General features: G+C 44.0%; 1 protein-coding gene across 1 annotated transcript in view; it reads left to right on the forward strand.

Annotated features, from left to right (window-relative positions):
* RCOR1 (REST corepressor 1) overlaps nucleotides 1-18,241 on the forward strand; it is a 136,712-nt gene extending 118,471 nt beyond the window's left edge. Inside the window, exons 8-12 of the mRNA XM_054449326.2 lie at nucleotides 2,070-2,264; nucleotides 8,634-8,711; nucleotides 8,949-9,006; nucleotides 9,828-10,057; nucleotides 14,152-18,241. Of these exons, the coding sequence (XP_054305301.1) occupies nucleotides 2,070-2,264; nucleotides 8,634-8,711; nucleotides 8,949-9,006; nucleotides 9,828-10,057; nucleotides 14,152-14,193 (603 nt within the window). The 3' untranslated portion in view covers nucleotides 14,194-18,241. The remainder of the gene's footprint in view (nucleotides 1-2,069; nucleotides 2,265-8,633; nucleotides 8,712-8,948; nucleotides 9,007-9,827; nucleotides 10,058-14,151) is intronic.
* Nucleotides 18,242-22,720: the final 4,479 nt, after the last annotated feature.

A 22,720-nucleotide genomic window follows, 5' to 3' on the forward strand; every position in this document is an offset into this window, starting at 1 on the left:
AGCTGGGATTACAGGCACATGCCACCACGCCCTGCTAATTTTTTTTGTATTTTTAGTAGAGATGGAGTTTCATCATGTTGGCCAGGCTGGACCTTAAATTTTTTTTATGTCAAATATATTTGTATACATAGCTATATATTATTCTGTCACATGAATGTTTCATAATTGAGTTACCTTATCCTATGTGGATTTCCCAGTTGTTTATTCCTCCTGTTTTTTGCTTTTATAAACAGCGCTGGGTTGATTCTCACATAACTCAGTATTTGTGCTCATAGGTTTTTTCCATCAGAACCGATTCCTGGAAGTTGAATTGTTGAGTCAACGTGTTCTAGATACATTGTTAAGGCTTTTTTTTTTTTTTTTTTGGTTATATATCACCAAATTGGAAATTGGTCATTTTTTTCTGCATAATTTATACGAATGCCCAAATAAGATCCTGAGGGTTAGCTAAATTAGATTGTTTGGGAAATCAAATTGTAGTTGGAGTTTTTATTAAGCTTTGTGTTGATGTATTGGTATTTACTAGGTTTTTCAGTGGCACATTTTAAATGAGAGAAAACGTTTGATTTCATACACTTTTTATAATTCTTATTTATATAGTGTTATTTCTGAATCAGAAAGAAAATGGCTAAATCATTGTTTCTTTTTTTTTGGAGATGGAGTCTTGCTCTGTTGCCCAGGCTGGAGTGCAGTGGTCCGATCTCAGCTCACTGCAGCCTCCGCCTCCCGGGTTCAAGTAATTCTCTGCTTCAGCCTCCTAAGTACCTGGGATTACAGGGACCCACAACCATGCCTGGCTAATTTTTGTATTTTTACTAGAGACAGGGTTTCACCATCTTGGCCAGGCTGGTTTTGAACTCCTGACCTCAAGTGATCCACCCACCTCGGCCTCCTAAAGTGCTGAGATTACAGCCGTGAGCCACCACACCTGGCCCATAGTTTCTTTTTTTTTTTTTGAGACGGAGCCTCACTCTGTCGCCCAGGCTGCAGTGCAGTGGTGCAATCTCGGCTCACTGCAAGCTCCACCTCCCAGGTTCGCGCCATTCTCCTGCCTCAGCCTCCGGAGTAGCTGGGGCTACAGGCGCCCGCCACCGCACCTGGCTAATTTTTTGTAGTTTTAGAGACGGGGTTTCACCGCGTTAGCCAGGGTGGTCTCGATCTCCTGACTTCGTGATCCGCCCGCCTCAGCCTCCCAAAGTGCTGGGATTACAGGCGTGAGCCATCACGCCCAGCCACCTGGCCCATAGTTTTTTTAAGTATTAAAATGATACTAGAACAGATGTAGTCAGTTGGAGATCTTTATTAAACATCATAGTCCCATACACAGCAGTTTGTTGCCTACTAATATTTTTGTATTACCCACTTGTTGAAGAAATTATCACTACCATTATAGTTTTGCAGTGTCTTTAGCTCAGTCTTTTAAAATATGAAGCAGAAAGTCATATTTTCAACTTTATCAGTGAATGCTAATGCACTAACAAGATGGAATTATGAGCAATTATAAAAACTTGTTCTTAAAATGGTTACTAGTAAGTTATATTCTTTAACTTGACAAGATTTTACTGTGTTTCATTTCTGAAGGTTTTGGTTTTACAGAAATTAATAGCCATCATGCATTTTTAAATGATAAGGTATATTATTTTAGAGTAAGTTATATAAGTTGCCCTAAAAATTGTGTTATCCAAAAACGTGTATAAAAAGCTGTAATTTCATGTAGATAAATACAGATGTGTGTGTGGCCACAAAACTCACTAGCAGAGAATACAGATTTTTTTCTTTCTATATTACTAGAGGAAGCTGAGAATTCTTTTTTCATTGGCTTGAAATGATAGAGTAAGGAAGTATTTGTACAAGAAGGAATGGAACACAGTTTCATTGTGTTTAGTCCAAACTCAGTAGCCCAAATTCTGTCTGTGACCTGCCTGTTAGAATTTGTAGATCTCATTTGGTTCTGATAGGGCATGGTATTTTAGATTGTTTTGGTGCCGTTTTAAGGAAATAAATAATGTTTATTACTGATCATTTGACTTTTTTTTAAGTTTCGTTCATCACCTGTGTGTATCATGCAGGTTCCCCCTACTGAGACAGTTCCTCAGGTCAAAAAAGAAAAACATAGCACACAAGCTAAAAATAGAGCAAAAAGGAAACCTCCAAAAGGAATGTTTCTTTCTCAAGAAGATGTGGAGGCTGTTTCTGCCAATGCCACTGCTGCTACCACGGTGCTGAGACAACTAGACATGGAATTGGTTTCAGTCAAACGACAGGTACTCATAAGCCCAGTCTTGGATGTAAAAGAATTAATTAGCACTTTAGAAGTGTTTCTGTTACTCATATATGTGAATGTTCTCTTTCCGCAAATCTCAAAGGAGCATTTTGTTTCGAAGGAATTGGACAGATCTTGAGTACTAGCCCATTGATTTTTTTTTTCTTTTTAATGAACATATAAATTAAAGTGTATGGATATAGTGTGATCTGAAAGTATTTCTGAAGTATATAGGAAAGCATATGAATATCATATTTATATTATATATGTGTCTGTGTCTCCATGATTTCTCCAGTAACCTGCATCTGGGTCAAAAAACGGAATGTTGCCCCCAGGCCCGTGCATTTTCCCTCCTGGTCACTATTCCATGGGATGCTGCATTCCCTCAGCAACTCCACCCCTCTTTTATTACCTGACTCCTCCTCGTGGGTGGCCACTATTCTGATTTTTTTTTTTTTGAGACGGAGTCTCGCTCTGTCGCCCAGGCTGGAGTGCAGTAGCGCGATCTCGGCTCACTGCAAGCTCTGCCTCCCGGTTTCATGCCATTCTCCTGTCTCAGCCTCCCGAGTAGCTGGGACTACAGGCGCCCGCCACCACACCCGGCTAATTGTTTTTTGTATGTTTAGTATGTTTTGTATGTTTGTATGTTTTTTGTATGTTTAGGGGTTTTACCATGTTATCCAGGATGGTCTCGATCTCCTGATCTCATGATCTGCCCGCCTCGGCCTCCCAAAGTGCTGGGATTACAGGCCTGAGCCACCGCGCCCGGCCCTGATTTTTTTAAATTTTATTTTGTTTTTGAGACAGTGTCTTGTCCTGTTGCCCAGGCTGGAGTGCAGCGGTGCAATCTTGGCTCACTGTAACCTTTGCTTCTGGGGCTCAAGTGATCCTCCCATCTCAGCCTCCCAAGTAGTTGGGAGTACAGACGCTCGCCATCACACCTGGCTAATTTTTTGTATTTTTGGTAGAGACGGGGTTTTGCCATGTTCCCCAGGCTGGTCTTGAACTCCTGAGCTCAAGTGATCCGCCCGCCTCAGCCTTCCAAAGTGTACTGAGATTACAGGTGTGAGCTACCACACTTGGCCCTGTTCTGATTTTTAAAACCATAGGTTGTTTTTGTCCATTTTTGAATTTTATATAAATGAAAGTCATATGGTACTGTTTATTTTATGTCTGGCTTTCTTTCAACCTGAGAGCTAAACAGTTTTTCAAAGTGGTCCTGTGATTTTATGTGCGTTTTGGTTGCACATCAGCGTTTCCCAGCTGTAGCACTGTCGCCATGATGGGCCATTCTGTGCACTGCAAGATGTTTAGCAGCATCCCTGGGCTTGACCCACTAAATGCTAGTAGCACTCTCCCCTACCAGTTGTGACAACAGAAATATCCCTAGGCATTATCAGATTACTTCACAGGGGCAAAATTCTCCCCATTTGAGAACCACTGCTCTACATCATTGTCACATTTTGGTAGTCTCAAATTTTAGCCCTTCTGATGGGTTATAATGATGCCTCATTGTACTTTTTTATTTGGCAGTTCCCTGATGACTAATGAGGTTGCTCACCTTTTCATCCATTTGTTGGTCATTTGGATATCCTCTTTTGTGACGTGTCTACTCAAGTCTCATCTGTTTTTTTCTGTCAGGTTGCGTATTTTCTTATTGGTTTATAGGTGTTCTTTAGGCTCTAAGTTGTTTTCTACAACTTGTATTTTAAATGCTGTAAATATGTTTTCCATTCTGTGACTCTTAATGGTATCTTTTGATGAACAGTAATTCTTAATTTTAAGGTAGTTTAGTTTCTTAGTCTTCTAAGGTTAGTGTTTTTGAGTTCCGTTCACCTTTCTCAAGGTCATGATGATATTCTCTCATGTTAATCTTAGAAGTGTTGTTTTACCTTTTACATTTTGATCTAGAAATGTTTTTCTGTATTTGTAGTTACATGTCAGATTAATAGTCACTGTTTTGTTTTCCTATGAGTATCAATTTGATCAAGTATTTATTGAAGAAACTGTCCTTTCTCCTTTGCAACGCAGCAGGACCTTTGTTTTACATCCAGTGTCGTATGTATATGAGTCTGGTTTGAGGTTCTCTGTTCCTTTAATCTCTTTGTTCGTCCTTCACCAATACATACTGTCCTAACTTTATGTACTTTATTAATTTAGTTATCTGATGTAATATAAGTTCTCCAAGATTGTCTTGGTTATCCCTGGCCTTTTAATTTCCATATAAAATTTAGAATTTATCAATTTTCAGAAAAATAATTCTATTAGAATTTTGATTGGGATTGTATTGCATCTGTAGATAAAAATGGAGAATTAACGTCTTTATTGAGTTTTCTGATCAGTGAACCTGATATACCCCTCTACTTCTATAGGTCTGTAATTTCTCTCAATGTTGTATTGTTTTCTGTGTAAGAACTTATGCATCTTTTGTTAGTCATTCCATGATATTTGGTACTTTTTTGGTGCTCTTGTAAAGGAGCTATGTAGCTTATTATTTTAATCTGATTGCGTAGTACATTTAAACTGAAAATTCAACCTAGTAGTTGGGTCCTGTCCTTTCATTCTCTCTCTGGAATTCAGTTTCCAGAAACCCATCAGCAAGTTGCTGACTGACAGTTTATTTTTGGTTTTTGCTGCTTTTGATTTATCTTGATGGTTCCCTTGGAAGGTTAAACAGGAGACCAACTGTCATCTCATAGACGCGAAGAGCAGGGTGTGCTGCCGTCTTTCTTGTGGTTTAGGGAGGCAGCCCAGACCAGGACCCAAGCACACTCTGTGTGCTCAGAGGAGTGGCTTCTTGTCGTGGCTGCTGGCACAGCTGCACTCTAATCTTAGGAGAATCACTTAATCTTTCTAGGCCTCTTTTCAAATGAGATTAATCCTGGCCTGCCCGATCTCACAGAATATGTCCGGGCTACTGTGTGAGAGAGCATTTGAAGCTCTGTTTGCACTGGAAGAACTGTCTCTGGGGCTGTGAGCTCTTGTTGACAGTGTCATCTTCCTTTACAAGGATGCTCCTTTCTCCCTCTGCTCAGTGAGCTCCTGGTGGTTGCTGTTTAATATATTGAGAAAAGAAAAAGAGGCCTTCCTCTTGCACCGAGATGTTATTGACTCCATAGTGTGAGAGAGAAAAGATTCTTTGGTTTTCAGAGCAGGGTCAAGAGCAAGAATTTTTAAAATTTGAAGGTCGCTCACAGTTATGAAGAGGGAGGACTCAGCCTCACTCAGAGAGGAAGTGGGTGATTTCCTTTCCACAGCCTTTTAGCGCCACAGTGCAGCAGTGTGTTCATTGCCAAATGTGCTTCTAGACTCAAAATGGGCAGTCAGTCCACTTGGGCCACTTGTTCTGGAAGCCGCCATGTTTGGTATATCAAGGATATATTCTGAAAATAGCAGAAAACTCAACTAACAACAGCTTAAACAATTTAGGGTTTTTCTCAAATAGCAAGAAGTGCCAACATCAGTGGCTACTGGTGTTAGTTCATGTGTTCAGTGATGCTCTCAGGGACCCAGGTACTTTTCAGGTCTTCTACTCTGCCATTCTCAGCTGTTGGCTTTTCATCTTGCTTGTTGCCTCATGTTGGAAGCTACTGCAGCCATTTTGCAACCCTCACATCTGCATTCAGGGCAGTATGAAGGGGAGGTGGGGGTGGAGGTAACCTGTCTGTCCCTTTTAGCAGGACAAGCAAAAGCCTTACTGGAAGCTCCTTAGCTGAATTCTGTGTGCCCGTGCATTGTGTACTGCTCTTCCTCCTTCCCAAGACATCATCAACCTCTACCAGCGAGAAGGGGGCTGGGCATGTCTCTTAAATTAGCCAGTGAACAGTGCTGGTTGCATCAGGTCTTTCCCTGAGTGGAGAATAAAGTGATCTGATGTGAAAAGAGGAATCACTGTGCCCACAGTAAAGTAGAAAACAGAAAGTTCTGTATGACTGAGGGTTGGATGGGAGGGTGGTGTCTAGGTAGGGCGTCAGAACAAGTGGATGGCTTTTCCATTTTTCATCTTATTTTTTCTTTAAGTGTGATTACCTTTGCATCCTATTTCTTACGTATTTCATTGCCACTCACTTTCCAGTTAGCATGATGGTGGCAGTAATCTCTGTTTTTTTCCTGCTTAATAAATACTAGATGTTTGGCGGGCGGGAGGGGGTGTATTTTGTTTTTTGGAGACAGGATCTTGCTCTGTTGGCCATCCTGGGACTGTAGTGATACAGTCATGGATCACAGTAGCCTCAAAGGCCTGGGCTCAAGCAATTGCCCACCTCAGCCCCCTAAGTAGGTAGGACTACAGGTGAGCACCACCACGCCTGGCTAATTTTAAAATTTTCTTGGTAGAGACAGGGTCTCGCTGTGTCACCCAGGCTGGTCTTGAACTCCTGGGCTCAAATGATCCTTCCTGCCTTGGCCTCCCAAAGGGCTGTGATTACAGGTGTGAGCCACTTTACTAGCCTAATTTTTTTTTGGCAGGGTCTGGCACTGTCACCCAGGCTGAAGTGCAGTGGTGCGATCTCGGCTCACTGCAACCCCTGCCTCCCAGGCTCAAGCCATCCTCCCACCTCAGCCTCGCAAGTAACTGGGACTACACAGCCTAAGATATTTCTTCTTCTTCTTCTTTTTCTTTTTTTAATTATACTTTAAGTTCTAGGGTACGTGTGCACAACGTGCAGGTTTGTTACATATGTATACATGTGCCATGTTGGTGTGCTGCACCCATTAACTCGTCATTTACATTAGGTATAGCTCCTAATGCTGTCCCTCCCCCCTCCCCCCACCCCATGACGGCCCCGGTGTGTGATGTTTCCGCTTCCTGTGTCCAAGTGTTCTCATTGTCCAATTCCCACCTATGAGTGAGAACATGCGGTGTTTGGTTTTCTGTCCTTGCGATAGTTTGCTCAGAATGATGGTTTCCAGCTTCATCCATGTCCCTGCAAAGGACATGAACTCATCCTTTTTTATGGCTGCATAGTTTTCCATGGTATATATGCAGCCTAGATATTTCTGATACGGAAAATGCATCAGGAAGAGGGGTATAGGCTACTGAGCATTTAGAGCTAGCTTTTAGTTCAGAATTTGTAGATGTTTTGCATTTACTCTCTCTGCTTCTTTTATGACGTTACTTAATCACAGTGCAATATATACCCAGTTTTGTACTATCTATGAACAACCAGCTAGAGTGACAAGAGTGGTCTGTTTCACTGGAATGCGAAGAGGACGTGTAATATTCTAAACCTTGACTTTTTCCTGCCAGAAGTTGCTATGTTGCATTTTTAGCCAAAAAGGAATCCAGTGAACATAATCTGAGTACTTTGCAATTTTCCTGGGTTTTTGGTAACTGAAAGACCACTGAGCAAGATCCTAAGAGATTGTACTGTCTAGCATAGCAGCCAGCAGCCCCATGTGTGGTTGTTTAAATTTAGATTAATTACAAGTGAAAAAAATTTAAAAATTTTTGGGTAGCATCTTCTACTCATGAATGTCTTTTACATTTTACTTGAGAAAATCAAGCTCCTCTTCCCTTGGCTTTCTTAGTTGCTTGTGTGATTATTCAAAGATGAAAAATGCTGGAGTTCAGAGTTCCCTGGTGCTTGACACGGATATGCCCTCTACTTGGAGTAGAGAGAAAATAGCATACTTCCGTGACCTGTCTCATTCAAGGGTCCATGGGAAAATTAGGAGCAGCCATAGCCTGGGAGGTTGGTATTGTTTGTGGTCTTTCTTTGGATTGGGTAAGGACAGTGAAAGATTACCTTGAGCTAAGGCAATAATGTGGAAAAAGATAATTTGTAGGAAAGTGAAGATGTGACAGTTAATCAAAGTTAGACTTCTGGAAATCTCACTGACATTGTGTTCTCCCCGCTCCCCCATCATTAAAGGAATCTATGCTTGTGCACTTCCGCCCTGTGTAGAAGCAGTGGACAGCACAGTGATCTTGGGGCACTGTGAGGCTGCACCCACAGTTCTGTTGTAAAGACTGGGCCTTTTCGGTCTGTACTGTGGCTGCTCTGTTACTTCATTTCAATCCTATGTGGTAGTAAGCCCAGGGATTTCTTCTGTCTTTTATATAAGACTCCAGGGAGGTGTTTTGCTGCTCAGGTATTACCTGTTAGGAAGCTGTGGATCCAGGACTGTGTATGTGAGAGCCCTCCATCCCCTCCTTCTTGGGTTGTACCTTATCTGTTGCTCTGAACAAGCAAATGATAAACCTAGTTAGACGCTTCAAAGGATACCATAGGGACCTCAGAATTCAGCTACAACAGATGTTAGTAACGTCTTTACTCTTGGGTTTTTGTTTCTTTAGGTTTTTAAGTTCTGTTTTCATACCTTTATATAGTTTTTATTTTTAAAATGAAAATTATTTTTTCCTTCCTAGATCCAGAATATTAAACAGACGAACAGTGCTCTCAAAGAAAAACTTGATGGTGGAATAGAACCATATCGACTTCCAGAGGTAGGATTATGTTAACATCATCTCAGAAGTCATATTCAAAAGTTTTACATTTTTAAGAATTTAATATTGGAGTGATACATCCCCAATATACATCTCTTGGAAGAGTATATGGACATAACTTTATGAACCTAGTTGATGTTAAAATTCCAATAAGAGAAAATGAAAGATTCGTTAAGCTCATAAGGACATACTCATCTCTAAATGTAATGTGCTAAAATGGCTCATTTGGATATCCAGGTCATTCAGAAATGTAACGCACGTTGGACTACAGAAGAGCAGCTTCTCGCCGTACAAGGTAGGGGGAAGTTCTTCTAAAGAGTTTAGGAGGCCGGCTGTGGTGGCTCACACCTGTAGTCCCAACACTTTGGAAGGTTGACGCATTTGCTTGAGCCCAGGAGCTCAAGGCTGCATTGATCCATGATCACACCACCGCATTCCAGTCTGGACAACAGAGGGAGACCCTGACTTAAAATTTTTTTTTTTTTTTTTTTTTAAATGGGAAAAAAAGAGCTTAGGAGCATTGGTAGATTTTAGGGAAAAGTTACGTCCCGCCCTACTCCCAGCACCTATTTATGTAGAAATAGATTCTTGGACAATTATGTCCTAGTGGATATCATTTTAGCCAAATTACTGTATTCCTTTGGGCTTTTTTCTTTTCCTTTCCCACTTCTTACAAGTCGTAAAAACTTAACCGGGAACCCTCAGTCTTCTAAAGGTGTATTTCATTTTACTACTTACTCATCGAGCTCTGACTAGTCAGGAAGTACAAAACCCCAAAAGAAGCAGACAGAGTGTTCGGATTTAAAGGTTGGGGGCGCTCTGGACCTGCGATACCAAAAGATGAATGCAGAATGTCTCCAACCCTAGGGCAATTGCTGGGTGACTTCAACTGTTATGTGACATGTAATGGGAAGACAGATATCAAATGACAGGGTCGGTCATTTCCAGAATGTGTCTAGAATTGACTGGTACTTTTTCCTACTCTAATAATACACGAAATTATTGCCTGCTGTTAAAAGCCTGTATGTTTTCTTATCTGGATAAAGAGGTGTCACTTGTGGCTTTAAAAAAATGTTTTTCTCTTGTATTTTAAAAAATGCTTTCTTACATCCTTAGCCATCAGGAAATACGGCCGAGATTTTCAGGCAATCTCAGATGTGATCGGGAACAAATCAGTGGTACAGGTGAAAAACTTTTTTGTAAATTATCGACGTCGCTTCAACATAGATGAAGTTTTACAAGAATGGGAGGCAGAACATGGTAAAGAAGAGACCAATGGGCCCAGTAACCAGAAGCCTGTGAAGTCCCCAGATAATTCCATTAAGATGCCTGAAGAGGAAGACGAGGTAAATCTGAAACAAAACAGTCACTTCTCTGTCAGGTTCACGCTTGATATTCCAGTTTCTAAAGTGATGAATTTTTTCAGCTATAGAGATTTTTAGGTTTCAGCTGTATTAGTAACTTCAGTATTACCTGTAAATATCTGTAATGTGTATGCATTGACTCCAGTTCTTTGTGCCTGTATATTATTCACATTTTAATTTCTGGGCAAATCCTTAATTCCTTCCTGATTTCCTCCAGCTACAAAAAATACTCTGCATTATCAGTTTTTTCTTAAATACAGTAAAATCTTGAGTGACAAAGACAGGGGAGTGGGGGCATAAACAAAAAGTAAAAATGCAGTGAAAGCTGTCCTGTGAAACACTAAGGTGGAAGTTCTGTGAGGAATGTGCGGTCACATCATCATGACGTAGCACAGCGAGCCAACCAGGAGCTCCTGAGGCCTCTCCCTGCTGTCCAGATCTTTCAGCCTTTGATACTCTTTGGGGCTGATTGGCTTAAATATTGATGGGGACAATTCTGTGGCTGGCTGGAACTTCTGTGATGGTGGCTAATTTCTGGAATGATAGCCCTGGTCTCATCTGTCACCCCCCTGCTTCCTGTGTCAGGGGCACCTGCCATTTCCCCATCTAGCCTGGCCTGCCTTGCTGTTACATTTGTCCCTCTATTCCCAGAGCAGATGAGCCTGTGGCTGGGCATAAGAAAGAGTTACCTGCCAATCACTTTGCATCTGAATTTGTTCAGAGGCATGGTAATTTAAGAATTAATTTAGCTTTATAAGGAAGGTCACTTTCACATCAAAGCCTTTTTCAAACCGTACTGGAATGTTTTGAGATTACCTATTTTGTATTGTGTGTGCTACCATTTTGCTCCAAGGGCCTGGCTCTAGAAACAGCCCAGAAGGCCCCTCCTGACCTGAGCATGGAAGTACCTCGTGAGGTATTGGCATCCCCTGGGAGTGTGGTGCCGCCACTCCATGCAGGGCCTCTTTGCTGCCTGGAGAAAGGACCTCAAGGCACAGCCATCTGTAAGAACACCATTGAAACATATTAAATTTGTTAGAATTAGATTCTTGAGAGGCTTTTGCCGAAAATCTTCGTAATAAGTGTACCAAATCTATAATATTGCCAAGGTCAGTACCCCTGAATCACCCCCCATGCATAGCTCTGCCTGAAAAGAGCATGTGAGTTAAATGATGGTGTTTTTATCTTTCAGTAGTGATTTTTTTCTTTATTCTTCTTTCTTTCTATTTTCAGTGATTTTTGTACCAGCACTAATTGCCCCTGTTAGCACTCAGTTTAGGAAGCATTGAAAAGCTGGAGACTGCTGGGGAAGAACCATTAGAATTTGCAGGAATGAAAGCTTGCTTCGTGTGTGTGTTATTTTCCGGCTTCAGTCCCAGGATGACTGGAAGCAGAAACAGTTGGGAACTCTGGCTCTATTCCCTCTTCGCATTTGATCATAGCCAGTGTTGGCTGGGCTGGCATAACAAATCTCATAGTAAATTTAGGACCAAGAGTTCCTACCAACAGGATGTCAGTTGTTGTGCATATGTTTTTTTCTTCATTCTCTTATTCTTGGATCATTGGTTGACTGACTTAAGTGAGTCAAGTATTTTTTTTTTAACCTTGTTATTAGCCCGGAAGGTTCTTCCGTAATGATCCACTTACCATGTGGATTGCACATCAAAGTACCGTCTTTCTTTTCACAGTCTAGTTATGGCTCCTCCAAGCAGCAGATCATAGTTTTTCCTTGGTGATTGATCTTCCATGTCTCTATTTACCCGGCTTGTCTGCAAAACAAAATGAAGAATGGTATTATCTAACTCGTGTTTAGTTTCGTAGTCCTTATATCCCTTTACAAACTTTTTCACTCCGCTAGTCATTTAAAATGTACCCCCTCGTACCTTTCTTTTCTTCTTTCTTTCTTTCTTTTTTTTTTTTTTGAGACAGAGTCTCCCTCTGTCACCCAGGCTGGAGTGCATTGGCTCAATCTCGGCTCACTGCAACCTCCGTCTCCCAGGTTCAAGTGCTTCTCCTGCCTCAGCCCTCAGCCTCCCTAGTAGCTGGGATTATGGGTGTGCACCACCATGCTTGGCTAATTTTTGTGTTTTTAGTAGAGATGGGGTTTCGCCATGTTGACCAGGCTGGTTTCAAACTCCTGATCTCAAGTGATCCACTCACCTCTGCTTCCCAAAGTGCTGGGATTACAGGCGTGAGCCACCACGCCCGGCCTATTTCTTGAGTTTCTTTCTTTTTCTGCTTCTTGTAGTGACACCCCTGCTCTGCCACCTAGTTTTATGTTCTCCATATGTTAGTTTGCAGAAGGAAATTAATCTAGTGACCAGCTGCTTCTCTGTGTCCAAGGGCCTAAGGGAACTTGTTAGAATGCTGGCTTACTTGTCTGTCTGGTGAGTCCACAGAACTTGGGGTATGTGTAATTTCACCTTTTTATTTGTCCTGTAGAGTCCAACAGCTGAAAAAGATGTCTGCTGGTGTCCTGCCTGTCCCTTCTGCCCTCAGGTTTTATGTATTATGCAGAAGCCACAGGGAGAACATGAGAATTCCTAGAAGTTCTAGTAACAGAATGGTATGTCAGTTATAGATTATTTCCTTCAGGGCTTAGAGGCAGGTAGGTAGCCCAAAGCATTTTGAGCTTCTGAAATTCATAGTTATTTGACGTGGACAAGGGTGGGTTGGGAACGGTGTCATATCCAACCTTACACTGAAGAAAGGGTGCCATAGGTTAGACAGAAAGATGTCACTTAAAATTACAAAATGATTAAGTGTATTACCAGTGAGGAGAAATCTCCTCATTTATCTAAGAACATTTCTTGTAAATTTTATGATTTTTAACTGAAGGAACAATCACTTTGAGATTTTGGATGCATGGCCCAGTTGTTTCTCTAGCAATAAGATACCATGAGCGTGGCAGAGAGCAGTAAGATGCTATGCAACCTTTAGGTTTGGGTCTGGGAGTCCGTTTTAAAAAATGGGAGAGGGGAGTTAGGAAATGCCTCATAGCTTTTAAAGAAGATCCTGGGATCGTATGGGCTCCTGTATCCCAGCTGGAACCAGTGTCTGGGTGCTGAACGGGCTGGGTGCCACAGCATGCCCTCAAGCCAGTGAGAGGAGTTAGGGCTGCCACTGTGCTCATATGCCCTTTTCAGGTTTTTTTGCTCATTTGTGTTTTTGAGACGGAGTCTTGCTCTGTTGCCCAGAGCAAGTGGAGTGCAGTGGTACGATCTTAGCTCACTGCAGCCTCCATCTCCCGAGCTCTTGATTCTCGTGCCTCAGCCTCCCAAGTAGCTGGGACTACAGGTGTGCGCCACCACGCCCAGCCAATATTTCTTTTCAGTAGAAAGGTTTTGCCTTTTTGGCCAGGCTGGTCTCGAATTCCTGACCTCAAGTGTTCCACCTGCCTCAGCCTCCCAAAGTGCTGAGATTACAGGCGTGAGCTACTGTGCCGGGCCGTTTTCAGGCACTTGAATTTAATCCTGGTGAAGTAGGTATTATCACTATGTGTCTTCTGCACGTGAAGAAACTGAAGCTCAAAAAGACTGATAACTTGTTTGCACACATCTAGAAAGTGGGAGGGCCGGGGTTTGAGGCCAAGACGTCTGGCTGGAGAGGCCACACGCTTGCCCTGCCCTTAAGAACACGGTGGGCTGGGCATGGTGGCTCACGCATGTAATCCCAGCACTTTGGGAGGCTGAGGCAGGCAGATCACAAGGTTGGGAGTTTGAGACCAGCCCGGCCAACATGGTGAAACCCCGTCTCTACTAAAAGTACAAAAATTAGCTGGGCGTGGAGTCAGGTGCCTGTAGTTATAGCTACTTGAGAGGCTGAGGCAGAAGAATCGCTTGACCCAGGAGGCGGAGGTTGCAGTGAGCCGAGATAGTGCCACTGCACTCCAGCCTGGGCGACAGAGTGAGACCTGTCTCCCCCCCGCGAAAAAAAGAAAAAAAAAAAAGAACTCGGTGTTTGCTCTGCAGGTTTGCTGGCTACCTTCTCTTTTCAGTACACTGGAAATAGCAGCTTGTGTTGTTTACCTACTCTTTGATCTTTTTTTTTTTTTTTTTTCTTTCTCTTGGCCTCAGGCTCCTTCTGTTCTGGATGTCAGATATGCATCTGCCTCCTGAGAAACTGGTGGCTTTGAACACTTGGTGTGGACTACTGTGTTATCCGGGATATCAGGTATTACAAGACATCACCTAGCCATCTGCATCACATCTCTCTGGACAAGCAGCTATTACCAAAAAAGGCATATACTTCCAGTCCTGTGCTCCATCTGCCTTAATTCTTTGCTCGTTCCTCCATGTTGGCGCCACTTCCCAGAGAGCTCCACTGCATCTCACACTCTGCCCACGTGCTGGGGAAATCTCATGGCCTGCACATCTCTTGTGACTCTGGGAACCGCCTCCCCCGCCGGAGTCCCCGAGCCCCACCAATGGCAGCTCTTCCCAGTCAGCAGCTTCAGAGCAGGCAGTCTCCTCGGAAGGCCCGACTCTGTTCCTGCATGGCCTGCAATTTCTACTTTGTGCATAGAGTAATTTTCAGAGTAACCGCGACCCTGTTGGCCTTCTAGAAAGTTTCTCTTGTTCTTTTCTGAGACAACCACCTAAGTGATAATACGCTTTTTTGGAAACTAATATATATTGCCAGACTGCATCATAACCTTTATCATGCCAAGCATCCTGATGCAACTCACATTTCCCTAAACATGGGGTATAGTTATGATTTATAAATTGAGTTGGCTTAAATCTCCCTCTTCTCCCTTCCCAAGTGTTACAAAGCTCATTTACTGCAACTGTCGTTGGACACTGTAGCTTAAAGGGAACGTGGACCTCAATGCTTTCTGCCTTCAACTTTTCAGCATTGTGACCCCAGGGTGGTTGCCACCCCATCTTTTCCTGACCCCCCACCCCCCACCTCCAAGAGGTTCGGCCCACATCACTGTACCTGGTGCTTGTAAATTTGGAATTGGTGCCTTCTCCTTTTGGCAACCATGGTATCAATCCTTTTTCTGTTTTAGTGTCTTATTTCTTCTTTCAAGTTATTTGCTAGCCAAAGATGACATCACTGAGATTAGGAGACAGGGGAGAGCTTGCTGCAGATTCTGACAGTGCAGATTTTAAATGTCAGGATATTAGAATAGCTGGCGCTGGTTTATGAAAGCTGCGTGTTGTTCCGCATTCTCTCGGTGTGCCTGGCCTTTTATGTGGCACTCTGTATGTCAGTTTGTGTCCTTCATGTGCTGATGTGATTACACAAACACCATCCACTCTCTTTTCATATCAGAGTACAGGACAGAGAAGTGATCAATGTATTGGTCTAGTGAGACTGAGATGAAAAGAAATAACCTACCAAGTGGTCTGTAATGCCTTTTGGTTGGACTCTGGTAACAAGTAAAAATTTCTAATAAACATTTTGAGACTTCCAGAATCACTTTTGTTATCTTACCAGACCATGGGCCTGCTGAGGGTTGAGGAGCTGCATTCTAACATACCCTGTTCCCACCCCACAGCCATTCAGACTGCACTAAATACGCTGAAGTCGCTTTTGTTGTTGTTGTTGTTGTTTGCATCATTTGGATTTTTTTTCTGCTTTCAATACCAAAAAAAATGCAGATGCTTTAAGGCATAAACAGAATTCTTAAGAATTTAAAATATGCAATTAAAATTTGATACGTTTTGACTCCCAAGCACCTTGTTTTTTGTTGTTGTTGTTGTTGTTGTTGAAGTCAGCTGATTTTCTCTTTAGAAAGAGGGTCAGCTAGAAACCTAGGTTTTTTGGAATTGTAAATTTTTTTTTAGTATAGTCTGGAGAAAGGTCATTCAAAAGGGAAGTACAATGGGACTTGCCTGCCCTTCATCATCTCATTCCCGTGCCAGGTGTGTGTTGGTCACGTAAAAGCCTGGGAAGCATCAGAGGAGTCCCAGATTGCCGCTGCTACCTGGAGACAGGGTTAGCAAAATAACACTAGTGGTGAGGGAGGGGCTTCTTTTCACCATAAGCCTGCTGTGTACACCTAGGGCGGCAGGAGAAGCATGGGAAGGAGTCAGCCTAAGTTTGCACATTGCATAAAGGGGACACTAAGGTATGAGTTGAAGCTTTAGGTTCTCCGTGCTTCCCTCAAGACCTCCTTCTTGCTAACAGAAGCAGTAGGCAATTGCTGCAGTGCGTTTCTCACCCTGCCAATAGGTCTGTCTGTATCTCTCTTAAGGAAAATAGCCTGGTCGCTCCTGGCAGTGCTTGGAAGCTTGATGCTAATTCTTATATAGTGTGGCAAGCCGACCAGCAGTGCCAGGCCTTGATCTGTATTCTGCACTATCCCTTTACTTGGTTCCTGGCACTGAATGGTCTCCAGCCCTGAAGAATCACTTGTGATCATAGCAGCTGACCTGGGCTTTCTCCTCGAGAGGAAGGGGCATGTCATTTTTATTTGACAGAGGGAAAATGGGAGCTGTCCTTGACTGCCTTTGTTGTGCTTTCCCGCATAAGATAGCACTGTGTTTTAAACTGTTTTCATTACACTGTCTTTGCAATGATGTAAATGTAAGAAATCACTTAGCTTTAAAAGCGCAGTGGTTTGATCTTATTTATATGAAGACTTTTTAACATATCAAGAATTAGGTGCATTGGCAGGTAGGGTTTGGGATGTGATAACTGCTTCAGATGGAATGTTCACTTAAGCTTTGTCTTCTTAAAAATTATCAATGTGAATGTCATAATTATATATTTTTTTGTGGAAAATTTTCTCCTAAGTATAAGTTATTGTGCAAAATATAGTATCATTGATGCAAATAATAGTTTAACTTTTAGTTTAGAAATCCTAAAAGATATAAATTGTATTGCATATGCATTAAAAGTTTGTTTTATTTAATTTTATGTAGATGTGTAAAGTGTTAGGTAAAATTTTTTTCACTTATCCATTTAAACACCTTGTTACTTGAATATTGTGTTGACTGGTCTGCAACAGTGATCCATTCTGTAATATAGCTCCTTTAACTGGGAAGGAACCACACCCCAGTTGTGCTGATTACATTAGTGTTGGCACACAGTCGGGTGCTAGTGTAACACAAATGCCGCGTTGTCTGGGTGTACAGTGTTTGTGGAGACGCCACTTCCTCAAAATGGTTTTTGATCGTTTTTAACCTATAAGACCTTTTGATGCTTACAAACCTCTATTCAACACACAACACGAACATGAAAAGGTAGTTGGATTGTAAAAGCTTGCTGTGGTGGACTCATGCAGCAGTGGTTTTCTGTTCATCTAAAGTTTCCTCAGATACCACAGACCACTGTTAAGTGTGCTCATTGTCACTTTAAATTTCAACTATACCCTATTTTTGTCATTCTAAATATCAGACGTACTATTGGTATAATTGCACACCAAAAATAAGCCAAACAGTGCATTACACTAACTGGATCCCTGCTTTTATGTGAGCTAAGGAAAGATGGAGCCAACTCCAACAAGGGCCTCTTTTTCTCTCTTGTCTAGCCTGTTTCTAAACCGAATGATCCAGGATTCAAGCTTCTATTGTCAAGTGAAACTTTCCTCAGATGGACTCCAGGTAGCTAGGTCACCTAAACCTAGTGGTCCTGTGCGATGCTCTTTCTGCCAGTCCCTGAATATCTGCAGCTTCTCTTAACCTGTCTTACCTGTAGTAAAGCACAATTGCAGTGGCGTCGCATTCAGAAGAAGGAAGGTCAGCAGAGGCTATGCATGTTGTGTGATGATGAGTGTTTACAGCCACCTTCTCCTAAAACAAAATTTATACCGGGGTGGATAGTATTCCATTATGTAGACTTATCGACTTTGCTAAGTGCTTTTTAGACAGCTTAAAAAATTTTCAAGATTTTAAAAGATGTATAAGGTTAAGTTTGCAAATATAATGGAAATGCTGTATATCTTTTGAAGTGATGAAATCCACGTTGGAATTTTAAAGAAAATATGTTGTAATAATGCTGTTGTAAGTAATATTTTAATGTCTCTTTGCCTGTTTTCTATTTCAGCACATTCATTGTGGTGAATGTTCATAGCATTATAACTGCTTAGCCATTGAATTATAACATTTGTTAGTGGAAATTGGAAAACTTATTTGTGAAATTCTGCAGAATTCATTTTTCTATTTCCAATATTTGCTGAGGTTAAATAAAAATTTTCAAGCCATTGATGTAATAAAATATGACATGAAAGCATTTTCTGCACCCCCATGCTCCATCAAAGCAGTACCCTTCCCTGTAACAAAGTGGGGTTCTTTCTTTCCTTTTGAGTGAGGCTTGGGGTTTCCAAATGTCAAATTTCCTCCAAATCAGACCCTGTGGAAACACCGCCAGGGATGCCTTTTGTTTTTAGCCTTTTGCTCTACCAGAACTGACATTCTGTTTTATATATGATAATTTCATAGTTGGAATCAAGTTGAAGCGCATGAATTCATAAAGTTTGTGATAGTTGTGGGTTTAAATGCAAGGGTTCAGTAAGAGGCATTTTTCCCCCCGTGGGTGGATTTTCTTTTTTCAGCCTGACCAGGCTTTTGGCCTGATCCCTGGAGGCGGGATGGTGGCAGTGCAGAGGCAAGATCACGGCCTCTGTGGTCCCTGCTCAGCCAAGAGTGCACACACACCAGTGCCGGTAGTTTCCTGAGTAGCACGAAGAAGCTGGCGGGGACTGTGGTCTCGTGGTCTTCCCTTTACTAGCTGGGATGTAGGATTTGATTAGATAACTACTGTAGATTTAGGCTAGAAGTCCAGTGCACTATCCATTGTGCCACTGAGCCTGCTCACTAGATAACTTCTATAGAAACCCAATTTCTAGGTCCAGGCAGATGGGGCCCCTGTGTGTGACTGCACAGCGTAGGAGGGTTGTAGAAGGGCGACCGGGTCCAGCCTTCCCAGCGTTGACAGTCTAGTGGAGGACACTGCACATATCCTCCAGGTGACAGCAGTCAGCACCACAGCGAGTGGAGCCATAGCTACAGGCAGGTCTGGGAGGGAGGTCGCAGCTGCCTTGCATGTAATTTAGAGAGTGCCTGTCCTGGAGCTGAGCCTGTGGAAAGGGGAGAGAGTCTGCTTGGGAGAGGGTGGCACCTAGGGGCCGAGGCCAAGAGTGTTGAGACCTCCGCTGTGATTTGTGAAGGTGGCTTGTGGTCTAGAACAAGAGGAAATGAGTGCCAAGGACAGAGAGGAGGAAGGTTGAGGCCAAGGTGGCCCCCTGCCAAGATGCTGCTGGACATCTGCTAGGATGGGCACTGAAGGTGGAGCCATTTGGACTTGGCCTTTATTGACTTAACCCCAGGCGATGGCTGAGGCTGGGAAGAGGGAGCTGTGGAGGGTTGAGGGAGAGCCCCTCTCAAAGACTGGCCTAACCTGAGCGCGTGCAAGGGCAGAGGATAGGAAGGGATAGCAGGCAGGCTGTGAGTCCCGAGTCGGACGCATGGAGGCCCTGGCTCCAGCTCCCTTTTCTCGGACTGAGGGGGAAAAATACACCTGTATACACGTGTAGATGAGGCGCCTCTGTGCCTCACTTCCCATCATCTTGGCCCTCCCCACAACCCCAGCCTCAGACAGGTGTGACTGCAGCAACCTGAGGTAGGCGACCTAGGGGAGGCTCAGAAAGAGCAGCCTGGAAGTAGCAGGGAGTTCCATCCTCAGGGGCAGCTCTGGGTAATCTGGGTAAGGCAGCCATAGACAGCAGCTCCCCCACAGCAGCTCCCCCTCAGCAGCCCCCTGCAGAGACCAGCTCAGAAATGGTCTAGGACTGATTTTCCTTCCCTGCCTCACTTTTTCTGGCCCGCTACTTCTGTTGCCTGGGATTGGTTTCTAAAGCAAACCACCCACAAAGCCTCATCTCAGGCTCTGCTTTTGGGTGGAATCTAGGCCAAGACACCACCAAAGTGAGAATTACAAGGCTCGGAGAGGCCTGGTGAGGTCCCTGCCAGGCCTGTCCCAGCCTTTCAGCTTATGGGAGGGAGAGATCTTGAGAGCACTTGGTGCTGACATTGCTGGGAAGGCCATGGCGGTGCTCGTGCCCAGCGGGGAGCAGCTGCACTGCTTGGAGGCAGGGTGCCGGCTCTCAGAAGCTCCCTTCCCTGCTGCCCCCAAGCACCATGCTTGCCACGCTCCAAGCACATGCTAGGCGCTGACTCTTGGAGCTGACGGGTATATGAGGCTCTATGCAAATTGCTTGCCTTCTCAACAGATCAGAGGCCGTGCCTGGGGCATCATTTGGGCGCAGACTAGCTCATGGATGACCCTGACTTATTCTTTGTTGGGTCTTTTTTTTTTTTTTTTTTTTTTTTGAGATTGAATCTTGCTCTGTTGCCCAGGCTGGAGGACAGTGGCATGATCTCCTCTCTGTAGCAGCCACCTCCCGGGTTCAAGCAATTCTCCTGCCCCAGCCTCCTGAGTAGCTGGGATTACAGGTGCGCACCATCATGCCCAGCTAATTTTTGTATTTTTAGTAGAGATGGGGTTTCACTGGGTTGGCCAGGCTGGTCTCGAACTCCTGACCTCATGTGATCCACCCACCTTGGCTTCCCAAAGTGTTGGGATTACAGGTGTGAGCCACCACGCCAGGCCGATCCTTTGGTTCTGGGCTGAATGGAACCCACCCCCCAAGAGAGCTCCCCAAGTACACTTTCCTGTTGTCCCAGAAGCAGGAGCACAGTCACAGGCCTTAAAGCATCCGCTTGCCTGCCCGCTCTGCCAGCTCACCCTCCCTTCAGCATTTCCCCACTGCCTGGGTGCTCCGTCAGCATCTGAGGACTCCACAGCGCTCACACCTAAAGCCCTGTTGCCAGAGCTCAGCTGCCCCTGGACCACTCCACCCCCATGTCCATCCGTGCCTCCAAATTACACAAAGTCTGAAACTAAGACCCTTTTCCCCTACACCTATTTCTGCGTCTTCTGTGGTGTGTGACACTGCTGTGTATCTGGTCACCAAGCTAGAAGCACTTTGATCCATCACTACTGCCAGGGACAGCACAAGTCCTTCTTCCCACCTGAGGGGGTGCTGCGGCCTCCTAACTAACCTGCCCCTAATCCCCACCATTCCTCTTGCCTTTTCTCTCCCACCCTCCACCTAATCAGGGACCTCTCCTGTGGAAAGCGGAAAGCATTGCATCTGTCTCCCAGAAAATGCACAGCTCTTCATTCCGCCCTAAGGCTCCGTAACCTGACTTCAGGGGTGCGGCCAGGCGCCTTCCCTTCAGCTTGGCCTGCCCCGGGCCCAGTCATGCGTCCCATCTGTCTCTGGTCCTGATGAACCCCTTCCTCCACCTTCTGCAGGGGGACTGATTCTTGGGGCCTCTATAACTTAAGCCTCATTCTATGCTGACCTCTTTTGTGCTAACTGTAATGAAGTGATTTTAAATTCTTATTTTAGAAATAGGTAACTAGCGTTCCTGGTATAAAAGGCCTACGTGAAATGTGTTTCTCATCCCTGTCCTCTAATCACCCAGTTCTCTCCATAGGCGGCCATTGCTGCCAGTTCCTTGCGTATCCCTCAAGGGATGATCACACGTTTGCAGGCATGCATGTGTGCACACACAAATGACATACTCTACACACTAGCTTTGCCCACCTGACACACTGATGGTCTTAGCCTTCCTGCATCAGCACATATGTCTAAAGTCACTGTGGGCCGGGCGCGGTGGCTCACGCCTGTAATCCCAACACTTTGGGAGGCCAAAGCGGGTGGATTACCTGAGGTCAGGAATTTGAGACCAGCCCGGCCAACATGGTAAGACCCCATCTCTACTAAAAATACAAAAAAAATCGCTGGGCATGGTGGTGCACGCCTGTAATCCCAGCCACTCGAGAGGCTGAGGCAGGAGAATCACTTGAACCCAGGATGTGGAGGTTGCAGTGAGCCGAGATCGCACCACTGCACTCCAGCCTGAGTGACAGAGTGAAACTATGTCTCAAAAAATAAAATAAAAAATAAAGCTGCTTCATTCCTTTGTATTGGCTTCATGGTATTCCATTTATGGCGGAAATGATTTATGGAAACCATCGTCAATTGACAGGCACCGAAGTATCCTTTGTAACATCCGCAGAATGGAAATCACATGTCACTTCACCTATGTGCCAGTGTCGTTGCAGGATAAATAGAATCTCTGGATGAAAAGATCTGGTTCATTTTTCCATTTGATATGTACTGCTCACTGGCCTTCCAGAGCAGTTGCATCAGTTTCTCCTTCTGTCTGTGTGAACAAGGCCGCTTGTTGCCCCACGCCCTTCCTAACGCTGTGATAATTGCACATTTTGATCTGAGGTGTTTGATAGGCTGTCAGGCTCACTAGATTGAGCTCCTTGAGGTCAGCACTGTTGTGCTCTAGTTCCCCACAGCTGGGAATAATAGGCACATAGATGTGTAGTAACGGAATAGAGAAATCGGGTGCATTTCGGAGGAAAAATAAATGCCTGCTGGCCCCGTGCTTAGGGATCAAAGGCCCCGCTATGGCTTATGAGTGACTCCCAGGGAGTGGGATTCCCAGCTGCCAATTCCTGGGTGTCCAGAGAGGAATTAGCTGAGGCTTGGGGTTTTCTGGGCCCTTTTCTTGTTTATTGAGCTATCTGCTACTTAGGTATTTATTGCCAAAGGACTAGGGGAAGAAACATTCAAATCTGAAGGCCTGGTGATTGTAGTTTTTTTTTTTTTTT

Source organism: Pongo pygmaeus, chromosome 15 (genome assembly GCF_028885625.2).
Source record: "Pongo pygmaeus isolate AG05252 chromosome 15, NHGRI_mPonPyg2-v2.0_pri, whole genome shotgun sequence".
Taxonomy (NCBI): Eukaryota; Metazoa; Chordata; class Mammalia; order Primates; family Hominidae; genus Pongo; species Pongo pygmaeus.